The following is a 12,841-nucleotide window of genomic DNA, read 5'->3' on the forward strand; positions in this document are numbered from 1 at the left end:
AAAGATGAATGATGTACAAATTTATCGAATCATTGTACCAGAAAAAATTAAGACCCCAGATTTATAGGCATCATAATGATATAGAAGATGATTGATTTCGACATGGGAAAGAGAGATGATTGATTTGAGCAAAGTGGCATATCCATGGTCCATAGATAAATGGATAGATATTTTATATTTGTATGCTTTGACGTTTGTTTATTTGTGTTCCCACCCAAAAATTTACTATATTTTTAACCAGCAAAAATGGGCAGTGACGACCCATTTCTTTATTTTTTATAAAAATGGTTTAGTAATTTCCTGAATTTTGAGAAAAAAATTGCATGTTCTTTGCCTGAAGAAAACAAAGGGTGCACACACATTTCAGGATGGACCTAATTCTGTCGTCCAAAAAAAAACAAATGAAAAATTTTGTTTTGATAAAATCACCATGCCATTACCAGCATCCAACTAACTATTTTTGATATTTTTGGTCATACAACAAAATTTAGATTTCTTAAAGCGGGTGACCCATATTTTATATGGATTGTTTTACAAACTTTTATGATAAACAAAAAAAACTGCCAAAAAGTGTGTGGATTCTTGGAAGATAACAAAAATTCGACTTCTATGTGGGACGAAGAAGATTGAGAGTTTTGGTGGACCTCTTACACTTACAACATTTGGGTCCATTGTGACAGGCTAGCCAGCGGTATCAATTACAAAAACAACAATTATTATTCACACATGTAAAGTAAAAACCTTTTATTTCAACCGTAAAAGCTGTAAGCTTTTTTAAAAAAGGGGGTTCACTCTTCGACAATGCATCTGCAATAGTTGCTTATCAATTTAAACCTGCTAAAAAGTACAATTAGATTGACACTTTTGCTTGTTATAAAAATAGTATATAATTTAAAGTTGTGTCTCAACTTAAAATAGGTTAGGTACTAAAGTATGAAAATGTAAAATGATGGGAGCGCATGAAACTCTGAATTTGGGATTAAAAACTTCAAAGGTAATAATAGCCTCCCCACCATCCAATGCTTAAGATATGGATGCTAGGCAAAAAAATAACAGGAAAATCAAAATATTGCTTTCGTTGAGAGTTGAACTCAAGACCTCCCGCTTACTAAACGGGTGCTCTAACCAACTGAGCTACGAGAGCCTTTTTGCTTTACAAGTTAAACTTGGAAATATTAACAGGAGATAAGAAAGTTGTGCTTTTCGTTGAAATTGGGTTTTGATAAATATTGGGCCGAGAACCATATGAGTGGGATCTTCACAAAAATTATTATGAGAGCACTACTCAATTATGAATTCTGGGAGTGGATCTTCATTGAAAGATTTGGATCATGGGAGATGGACTTTCAAATAAGCCATACAAACTGATTCAGTATTATATCCAACTCTGCAATGTTAACTTTTTACAATTAAACTATTTTTTAATACTTTAAATTTAGCAAAAGTTTTACCATGCCTTGGTTGAATGGTCTTCACCAAATTAATACTTATCCTCATATATTACTCCCAGTACAATTTCAAATATATTTAAGACCTCTTTTTATTAGCATTAGTGACAAACAAGAGACAAAATAACATTCAACATATTTTTTTTTTCAAAAATACAACTAACAGCAACAATTAAAAACGAAACACTAATAATAGTTGAGAACAATTTGTCAACAAAATAAAAAGGAAATCATTTTGTTTTTGACAAACAAGAGGGAAGATGTTAAAAAAGCACTAAATAACATTAATAGAGAATTAATTGCTGCTGCTCATAACTGTTAATAACAGGCCAGCTAGTAAACTCCGGTTACGTCTTGTAAAATTTACTTCAATTACTTGGCCCGGTCTTGGATTTTATCAAATCCCATCTCGGTTGGGTCGGTGGCTTGAAGCTCATAGTGAACTCCGTCTAACACTCTTCTCAGTCCACTCTTTGACGTTGCATACATCATTTTCTCCCTTATCCTCGACGCCTCCGGTGACCTATTCCCACAAACAATCAAAATTATAACACTTTTTTTAGTTCATATAAAAATTCTAGTTTTATGTGGTCACGTTTTGGTATGGTTTATTTTTAGGTCACGTTTAAAGGCTTGGGACATCTAAGGGTAAAATGGTAAATTAGTCAGCAACCAATGACTATTTTGCCCTCAGATGATCACCAAAACAACGCCACAGGATCAGTGGATAGAAGGGTAAAAACGAGATAAATATGGAGAAGAGATCGAAGAGACTCGGACACTAACCAAGTGATGAAGAAGATCTTGCTCATGCGACAGTTATCGACAGTGACGTAATCGAAATCAAACACGGCGTAGCGGCAATCGTCCTGCGGCAAAGAAGCGGCAAGATCGTCGTAGCTCTCGCCGGCGGCACCGACTTTGTCGACGGTGACTTTCTGAGACTTCTCCTCGAGTTTGTAAACGACGTATCTGTGCACTTTCTTCCACTTCATCTCCATGAACGATCTCTTGCAATCATCCGTCATCCACATACCACTCGTCGCCTATATATAATATATACACCAATCAATTCAAATCATCATCCAATATAGACTATATAGTTTGTTTGGAAATATAAATAATTGTGACTTTACCGTCTTCAAAGCCATAGTGAGTGTTGCTGAGCTTCGAAGATGTCTTCTTCTTCTTCTTCTTCTTCTTCTTTCTTTCTTTGGCTAATATTTTTTTGAGTGTAGAGAGATTTTTGTTGCTGTGTGTTGAGATGACGAGAGTTCGAAAGGGTTTTATAAAGAAGTGTTTATATGATTGCCATTGAGATATCTCTATTATTACAAAATTACCACTTCCTGAAACTGCTATTTGTAATTATATTAAGTATACAAAAATTAATCTCCTGTTCTAAAAATATACTATTAAAATTGGTGTTTAGAGCCTTTTTTGAATGGTTTTATAGTTATTTTTTTCTATATGAGTAAAAAACACAGCTATTTTTTTCTATACTAATTATTTCTTTTTAAATTTGAATTGTGTGAGAATACCAAAGCAACTAATTCAAAGCTAATGAATGTTTCCAATGAGATAATGAGAAAAAATACAACTTGGGATGGAAACTTATCATTATATATGTTCAGAAATTGGGAAATTATCAATTAAAACTATATTAAGTGTTTTTTTTCTAAAAAAAATTGTTATTCCCTACCAAATTAACGTTTCCAAATTAGCTGTGTTTTTCTCGTGTGTGTACAATTAAGTGTAATAATAGTTGGTTTTGTTTTATTCATATTTATTTTCTTAAATATAATAGTATATTTATATTTATATATTTCTTACTATTGGAATACTGTTACAATATAGAAAATAATAAATAAAAAAGTCTAAAGATCACTCAGTGTGGGCATGACCAAAATTAAACCGTAACCGTATTTTGGATCGTAACCGGACCGTACTCGAACCGTAACCAGACCGTAACCGTATAAAATGGTTAGAAACCGTAACTGTTAACTGTAAATATATAGTTAAATTATATTAACCATAACCGTTAATTAACCATAACCGTATCAAAACTGTTGGTTAACCACATAGTTAAACCGCAATTTGTTAACGTAACCGTTTTAAAAACATAATAAAATATACTAATAATTATTTATTTAATATGAATCATATGATATAAAGAAATATGAGTACACTAAAAGAACATATTAATTATAAATAACTAATATCAATTATATTATATCATCAAATAATATCAACCGTATCATATTATCAAATAGCCGTAACCGTATATAACCGTAACCGATTTAAGTGGAACTGTATTTAACTGTAACCGTTTAACCGTTTATTAAACAGTTATGGTTAAAGATAAACAAAATTTCTAACCGTAACCGGTGGTTAATTAACCATAAATAACCGTAACCGTGGTGATACTAAAGTTACTTGCAAATAATGTGTTATCCAATAATTAGCTCTTTCACAAAACAAAAGAGGTAGAGATTATATATTTTAAACTTAATCAACAAATACAAACAATAAAAAGAAGAGAAAATTTGATATCATTTTTGAGTTTCGTTCGGAATATCCTAACCATGGAAACATAAGATGATTAACATAGACTTGAAAATTGATCAAAAGATGTTGACGAAGAAAAAAAGAAGCGAGGAATCGAGAGAAGCTGGTCCCAAATAATAGGATTGGATCCAATGCCTACATTCTCATTGTTTTCTCCAATTTCGTGTTACTCAAAACTCAAGTGACCCCTTTGCGTGGAAGCTAAGGTATGCGATATGAGATAAACTTTAATACTCCGAAAACGGGTTGGATAACAAAAGAAATCGGGGACAACCGAAAACGTTAAGCCCTAATTGAAACTTCTACTTGAGCTCCAACAAATAAATAAAGAGTTTCCCACTTTCCCTGAACTGAATTAGTCTCTGATTGTTCTTGATTAATATTATAATACTAGTCTTGATTATCAGCCCAATTCAAGTAAATCGTTATATTTGGTGTCGGTAAATAAAGGGTTCACAGAATATAACCTTAAGATACGTTGAACGCCGCTAGACAATCCCAAGACGAATTTTGCAGTCCCAAAGTCTCTTATAGTCTTCCCATGAAATTGTCTAGTTCATGTATTGTATAAGTTGAGCAACTCAGACTATTAATTGTGTCATACCATACGTCTGCATGCCTATATATGTTTTGTTAATTGAAGTTAGATTAGATAGTACTAGTATAAGATAGAGTATATGTTTATATTTTTGATGATATGTACATGAACATGAGTTTGCATGGACCCCTACCTGTTATTATTCGGGTGCAATTGTAAAAACACAAACACTAAAATCTAAAAATATGGAAGAATTATGGGGGCATAAGGTCTCCCATTTGTTATGTTTCAACTTACTTCAACCTAATTCGATATCTGTGGATCAGAGTGTGCGTGGTATGATTTTAAGAAGTATTGAATCAGCTTTAGACATAAATGTGCTTCATTTTCTAGTCTTTTTGCACGTTATTATATTAGATTCACTGTTTAAATAATTCACTAGTGGTTCATAAATAGTGATCAAGGATGAGATTGAGGGGACATAACCATGTCTGCTTATACTTGTAGATAACAATAGCCCATGCATGCACGAGTTTGATGAGGTGTAACCGTGTAAGTTGATAATAGCATAAGCATGTGTCGATATGTCTTATGATTTTATTGATTAGTTTCCCTTTTGTAGTTTGTTATTGGGAGGATTTGTTTGTCCATCTGGTGGCTTGTCTTCTAAAGTTGTTAAATAGTTAGGCTTTGACTTCTTGTGCTATACTTGTGTTCGTTTCTTCTTTGGAATCATCTCTTTTATCATAACCATGTTACCATCAAATCCATTTCATGCATTTTTTTTGGTTTGTTTCAATAGTGTCATTCGATATATCGAGAATCCAAAGTCCAAACCTCAAATTTGTGAAATTGTAGGTCTAGATTTGAGTGTGTATAGAGGTTTAACAAGGTATACTGAAAATAATGATATCATTATCTACATAGCTGTAGACTGAACTAAAAATCATATAAATAAAGTATACACTGAAACTTGGGAGAAAAACCTTAAGTGAAAAAGCTACAGATGCTTCCAGCTTTAGACACTCTAACTACATTGGCATTGTGTTCACTGTTCAGAAATTCAGATTATAGCATGTGCAAAACTAAAAATAGAAAGAAAAAAAAAACAGAGAGAGAATCTCACAGGAACAGAACCAGATTTGAAGTGATGTGTATGTTAGGTTGGCTTTGTCATCTTTCTTCATCCCATTTGTCTTTAGGAATCTCTCCAGAATCAGCAATCACAACTTTTTTCCTGGGTTTGCCACTGTAAGTTCCAGCTCCACCTTCAATAGCGAATACATTGTCCATTCCTTGTATTACCTTCCCCAACACCACATGTTCTCCTTCCAACCTGCACCACAGTTTTCACAGTCATCAAATCTTACTTTTTTAGAATCCAACAAAAAATCCACAAGAATTGTCCATGTGTTTCAATTTCACATTTTAGTCTAACGTAGAATTCGAATTCATGATCTTTGTCTAAAACTCCATCTAGGTTGGATCCCTAGAGGATCGTCTCAGGACTTTTCCAAGAACAAAACTATCTGCCTTTAAATTTGGTGTCCTTGATATCATATTTCTAGTATGTTTTTTTGTAAGAAAAAGTGTGCATGAAGTGAGAGCATGAGAGGGGAGCTTACCAGCTAGCCTTAACAGTAGTGATAAAGAACTGCGAGCCATTAGAATCAGGTCCTGTATTAGCCATCGCTACAACACCTACACATGCAAATTCGTTTTCCTATAAAATATGGCTCTCAATATGCTTTAAACCAATTTTTCCAAACATTTTTTTCTCAAATTTCATATGTTGGTAGAGAGAGTATATATGCGCACCTGCGTGTGAATGCTTTATCTTGAAATTTTCGTCAGGAAAAGTACCACCATAAATTGACTCACTCCCTTTACCATCACCATGGACAATGTCTCCTCCTTGGATTACAAATCCAGATATTATACGATGAAACGGTATTCCCTTATAATGTAAAGGCTTCCCGCTTGAGGATTTTCCCTTCTCTCCTGTGCATAAAGCTCTGAAATTTTCTGCAAAAAAAAACATAGAAATCCAACATTAGAAACTATCTAATCAAAATTAATCATATTCCTGAGATTCACATTCAAGATGCCAAAGACATACCTACAGTTTTGGGCACAACACTGCCATATAGTCCAATAACAATCCTGCCTGAAGTTTTGAATAACAGAAAGCAAAATCAAAAGAAGTTGAAGGAAGCAAATGGCAAAGAATATATCAGTCCATGTACCTAAGCGTTGGCCATCGATATCAACATCGAGAAACACCCTGTGGGTGATTTCGTTATCTTCGATTACTTGCTTCTCCTCATTCTAAACATCAAGAGAGAAAGCAAATCAGGCAAAACATACAGAAGGCATATCCACATTCTGCTGCTCCTCTCTTAAACCTTCCCACACAAACCAACATATCACACACAGTACAAGCGCCTCATGTAAACTCACTTAAACACTTCAATGTACTTGCAGACACATAATGTGTTAAAATTTGAATCCAAGAGAGACTACTCAAAACCAAATCCAACCAAGACTAATCACTCAGAAGGCAAACTTCACAAAAGTGTTAAAAGAGAATCAGATCTCTCATAATTTCTTAAAAAGAAGACTAATTTCGATATTTCCATAGATTGAAACCATGAATGAACACAAGAGTAGTTCTCAAACAGATCCACATGAAAAGTGGGTCGGAGAAAAAAAGACTTACTTTTCCAGTGTTAAAGAGAGCAAAGACGAGAAAAATCGTAAGGGCAACGAGGAGAAGAAGGCATCTGGGCTGTAGCAAAAACGAGATCTCTCTACGCATCTTCGTTCTTCTTCTTCTTCCTTCTTTATTCTTCTTTAGGAATCCATCTCACGCCAACACAGAACTCGATCTCAAAAAAAAGTCAGAAACTTCACACTTGGTTAGATCTCTCAATCACAGGATTCACTGGAAAAACACTTGTGTCCGGTGATATAGCTCCCAAAGGTGAAAGCTTTAGAATGAACTAGGGATTTGTGCAAAATCTTCGCGGCAATCAAAGTCGAAATCGATCTCAATTCCACTGTGTCTGTGTTTCAGTTCTTCGTCGACGATGATTTGTTTTTTTTCTTTCTTTCCGTGATTTGCTAATGGGCCTAATTAACGAGTAACTACGGCCCATTAAAGTTTGGTGTTTCCATTATTATTAAATCAATTATGGGCTATTATATTATATTGCGATTTTAGTGTTTCAATTAGCCAATTAAATTAGATTATACATGAAGGGAACATATCTAATTTTTTTTTTTTTTAACACGAAAGCTTCATATATTGATTAAGGAGATGATGTTACATGAGAGACATGGGAAATAATACAATTAGGAACAGTTACATGAGTACGGTAAATAGATAGATCCAAACGTTGATTTTTAGCAAGCAGATCAGCTGGAATGTTCGTCTCCCGGGGTGTCCACATGAGAATTACCGAATCAAAACGAGCCATCCAACCTTTGATATCTTGAATCCAGTTGCAGAGATCAAACCGTAGGATGTTTTTATTGAGAATATTAATCAAATTTTGATTATCACCTTTAAAGATCACTTTCCTAAACCCACTGAGCCATGATTGCTTCATTGCAAGACAAAGACTTTGACATTCTGCTTCAAGTGCTGTAAAGACAGTCATTCCAGTTGCTTGTCCTGCTTCCTTAAACCTGCCGTGATCATCGCGAATTACCCACCCTGCTGTTGCAGGGCTAGTGTTATTAATGAAGCTTCCATCGAAGTTGCACTTAGTCCAACCAATTGGTGGCCGACGCCAGGAGCGGATTGATGTTCTGGAATAAGTGTTGGAGTGATACTCAGAATTGTGAGCCTGTGAGCGTTTAGTATCTAACGTTAACCATTCATCTGTTTCTTGTTTGGCTTCTTGCAGATCACGATACCAGCTTTGATGTCTTTGTTGAAAAGTGAGTTTGTTGCGGCTTGTCCAAAGTTTCCATAAAATCCAAAATGGCAAATGAGAAAGACGATCATAGATTCCCCGATGCTTGTGATATGCAAAAATAGCTTTAAATTTGGCTTCGACAGTGATTGAAGGATCAAGCAGACAGTTGATGGGGATATTTGAGCCACGCCATATTTGTTGTGCATGAGAGCATGTGAAGAAAAGATGGTCTGTGGACTCAACCACTGTTATACAACGTTTACAGAAAGACTGTGAGGAGATGTGACGACGATCGAGTTCTGCTCCTGTTGCCAAAGCATTTGAGAGTAAGCGCCATAAAAAGTGTTTAAATTTTGGAGGGGTTCTTGTTTTCCAGATCTCTTTCTTTAGGTGTGGGTCTCCATCAGGCGGTCTAGCATGGACTATATGATCCGGATGATGTATTGACAGCCAGTAACCTGACTTCACCGTGTATAATCCATTCTCAGTATAATGCCATCCAAGATAATTAATATGTTGCCATCTACTGATCTTGATGGAAATAACCAGTGAGACGTCCTCTGGGTGCACTCTTTCTCGGACTAGCCATTCATTCCAACCGCTTTTATCTGGAAGTAAAAGATTAGCAACAACCAGTAAATCAGCTGAATGATAGGTAGGTGCCTGCCGTGGTGGTCTTGGCGGGTGCGTACAAAGCCAGGGTTCAGTCCAAGTATTGATAGTAGATCCATCCCCAACATTTACTCGTAGACCCTTCTGCAGTAAATCTCGACCACAAAGAATTGACTTCCAGCCAAATGATGGCTGAGTGCCACAAGTTGCCTCAAGTATACTGGAATTTGAGAAATATCGCCCACGCAGAGTTCGAGACAATAAGCTATTGGGGTTCTGAAGGATTCGCCATGCTTGTTTTGCTAATAAGGCGTCATTAAACTTTTCAATATCTCTGAATCCAAGACCACCTTCTTTCTTCATATATTTCATACGCTCCCATGCTACCCAGTGAGTCGCCGTCCCTCCCTGTTGAGAATTCCACCAATAATGTGCAATCACCCTCTCAATCTCCTCACAAATGCCTTTTGGTAGTTTAAAACAGTTCATAGTATAGACAGGCATGGCCATGGCAATAGCTTTTAAGAGGATCTCCTTCCCACCTTGTGATAGAAACTTATTGTTCCAACCTTTTGTTTTGCCTTGAACGTTTTCGATAATATACTGGAACAACTCAATTTTCTTTCGTCCAAACTGCTCTGGGAGTCCCAGATATTTGCCACATCCTCCGTCATTATGGATTTGGAGATGTCTTCTGATTTGTGTTCTGGTCTGCTCGCTTACTCTTTTTCCAAAGGTTAGTGATGATTTACGGACATTCACTTGTTGGCCCGATGCACGTTCGTATTGTGTCAGAATTTCCTTGATAGCCAAAGATGAGCTCAGATTTGCTTGGCAGAAAAACAAAGAGTCATCTGCAAAGAGTAGGTGAGTGATTGGAGGGCTTGCGTTGCTGATTTTGATTCCTTGAATATGGCCCTCTACCTCTGCTCTCTTCATTAAGTGACTTAGGACTTCAGCGCAGAGGATGAAGAGGTATAGAGAGAGGGGGTCACCCTGTCTTATACCACGTTCAGGTTGGATGAAGCCTTGAGGGTTCCCATTTACATTGACCGAGAAGGTTGGTGTTCGAACACAGGACATAATCCACTGAACCTATTTTACATCAAAACCAAATCTGAACAGTGTTTCTTGAAGAAAATCCCATTCCAATCTGTCATAAGCCTTCGTAATATCAGTTTTGATAGCCATAAAAGAGTTTGCACATCGTCTCTTAACCTTGAGGGCATGAATCAACTCATGGGCAATGAGAACATTGTCTGTAATGACTCTGCCTGGAATAAAAGCCGCTTGTTCCTCAGAAATAATATTATTCAGGTGTTGCTTCAGTCTTGAGACCAGGATCTTAGAGATGATTTTATAGCTAACATTGCAAAGGGCAATCGGCCTGAATTCACTCATATGTCTGGCACCTTCTGTCTTTGGAATCAAACAGATATTAGTATGATTCAAGGTTTTGTCGAAAGAGCCTTCATTGAAGAAAGTTTGAACTTCCTGCATAATTGTTTCCTTCGTCGTTTCTCAGTATTATTGATAGAAAGCACCCGTGAAACTATCTGATCCAGAAGCCTTCGTAGCTCCGATGGAAAACACTGCAGTCTTATTGTTTGAACTTTGAACAGAAGTGTTTTTAAAATTTGTTCTCTTATTTACTTATTTCTTAAAATGCTAATGTTTGATACATTTTGTTTTGTTTTTTTTTTTGGTTACTTCTCGGCTTTTGATAAAAAGAGACAGATATCAGATTTTTGTTTTGTTACTTTCTTTAATTTTTCTATTTTGTCAGTATTATAATTATTTTGGTAGTTCAAACTTCTAAGTTTCCTACAACAAGAAGAGTTGAATGACTGATGAGTATCTGGTTCAAATGTAAACTACTTGACACTCGCCTAGTTGGTAGGTGAGATATTTTATTTTTGTATTGTTTTTAAGGTGAGATATATATATATATATATATTTTTTGAAAAAGGCTTAAGGTGAGATATTTTGTTAGATAGATCATTCATTATGTTATCTCATAACTCACTGAAAACAATTCTTGAGGTATAAAACTGGACAACAATTAATCATTTTTCCTTACCCTTACAGAAAAAAAAAAATTAGACGACAATCAAGAATTAAATTTTATAATATCATGTATGGTAAGTTAAATTAATAGTTTTATAATATCTAATTATTTCATGTCCAGGAATGAATTCGAGTATTTTCAAATATATACCCTACTGTGAAAAAATATTTAACTATTGCTAAAAAGGTTAATAAAGTGAACTTTAAAAACATACAGTACATCATAAGAAATTATACTTAACCACAAGAACTTTTAGATAGATAGAAACAAAATCATTAATTGGTTCCATCCCAAAAACTCTTTATTTAAATAATTAAAGAGACATTGTTACCCCACTTTTTAATTAGAGCGATAGTTACTCTTACTCATATTTTCATGTTTGTTTGCTACTTTGCGATTTTTGTTTTCCTCATTTTGTCCGTCATTTTTCATCCGTTTAATCTCATTTTTTGTACTAGTATATAATAAAATCATCACATTATGGAATCCTACAACACTAACATACAAATGCCTTTTGTACCTTTTTTCTTTCTAAATTAAAAAAAAAAAAAGATTTTTTTTTGTGATAAGCAAATTGTGAATGTGTGATAACCTCGCCAACAAATCAGATCACTTATTTGACAATTATGATAAATATCGCCCGCAAGAATTAATTTCACGGATAGAAAGATACATGTCCATATCACTCCCTTACTGTTCGAAATCCCGAATTGGCCCCATCAAATATTCATCTCTCTTATCACATCACAACTGGCAAAATGGTTATAAGCTTTCATGACTTTGTTGAACATGTTCTTGGTGTTCTCAATCATATTGATACACCTACGGTATCATTTCTGTACTGATCTTATCATTTAGACCCGATGGCATGGACACGTACGTCAGTCTATACGAAGCAAATCACTTAGTGAATAACTCATTTTGGATGCGATCAATAAAAATACTGGTTTTATCTCCACATTACTGGTCGTGCATGCGTGATTAAATGAAATTTTGATGAAACGTGGCTGAGTTTACTCTATGGCTGCAAAGGATTGAGTCATTAGGATAAGTAACGAACGAATATTCTTGAATTAAATTATTAGAACTTCATTTTGCCAAAGAAAAAATTGCTTACATTAAAGGAAAGAGGCGGCTAACTGGCTAAGGATAACATAACTAGGATCGCTCTATATCACACGAATCCCTATATATTAACATTTTTTAGAGAAATTTTGGTTTCTTTTTCCAGCTATATTATATTATCAACCAGCAAAGGCGTCAGGACTCGGGAGTTGTCTATTTTTGGCGTGAGAATAAAAACAGAAAAGTAGTGTAAGCCAAACTTGATGGGAGCTATTGGGAAGGAAGGAAGTAAACCTAGTGAAATACGGCAAACTTGTAGCTTTTGATGTATAGTAAGCCAAACTAATTAGATAATTTTTTTGAAAAATCTATTTCTTTAAGGAAATCTCAAGTATCTGAAAAATTGATTAATGGTTCGTTGCGATTTTTGAAGAATACAAACCAAAACACTCATCTAAAATTATATATCCAATCAAAGCCAATAACGTTTTGGATGAAAAATACAAGTTGGTGACTTACTTGGTGGAGAAAAATTGTTGTCACATCCAAATAGATTATATGAAACTAAACGCGCCGAATAACTAAAATTTTAAAGCATCGTGATCAGAAACAAGTGACT

The 12,841-nt window shown here is 34.9% G+C and overlaps 2 protein-coding genes and 1 non-coding gene across 3 annotated transcripts; all 3 read right to left on the minus strand.

Moving 5' to 3' along the window:
- On the minus strand, positions 1,071-1,144 carry TRNAT-AGU. The gene has a single exon. It is a non-coding gene; the product is annotated as a tRNA-Thr (tRNA).
- LOC104729720 (actin-depolymerizing factor 9) lies at positions 1,523-2,700 on the minus strand. Its single transcript, XM_010448713.2, has 3 exons — positions 2,585-2,700; positions 2,235-2,494; positions 1,523-1,971 (listed from the first exon to the last, which is right to left on the minus strand). The coding sequence occupies exons 1-3, from the start codon at positions 2,597-2,599 to the stop codon at positions 1,821-1,823; spliced, it is 426 nt and encodes a 141-aa protein (XP_010447015.1). The 5' UTR covers positions 2,600-2,700; the 3' UTR covers positions 1,523-1,820.
- On the minus strand, positions 5,487-7,642 carry LOC104729722 (peptidyl-prolyl cis-trans isomerase CYP21-1). The gene is made up of 6 exons (XM_010448714.2): positions 7,274-7,642; positions 6,801-6,882; positions 6,674-6,721; positions 6,373-6,579; positions 6,180-6,255; positions 5,487-5,890 (listed from the first exon to the last, which is right to left on the minus strand). The coding sequence occupies exons 1-6, from the start codon at positions 7,370-7,372 to the stop codon at positions 5,728-5,730; spliced, it is 675 nt and encodes a 224-aa protein (XP_010447016.1). The 5' UTR covers positions 7,373-7,642; the 3' UTR covers positions 5,487-5,727.

Source organism: Camelina sativa, chromosome 12 (assembly GCF_000633955.1).
Source record: "Camelina sativa cultivar DH55 chromosome 12, Cs, whole genome shotgun sequence".
Classification (NCBI taxonomy): Eukaryota; Viridiplantae; Streptophyta; class Magnoliopsida; order Brassicales; family Brassicaceae; genus Camelina; species Camelina sativa.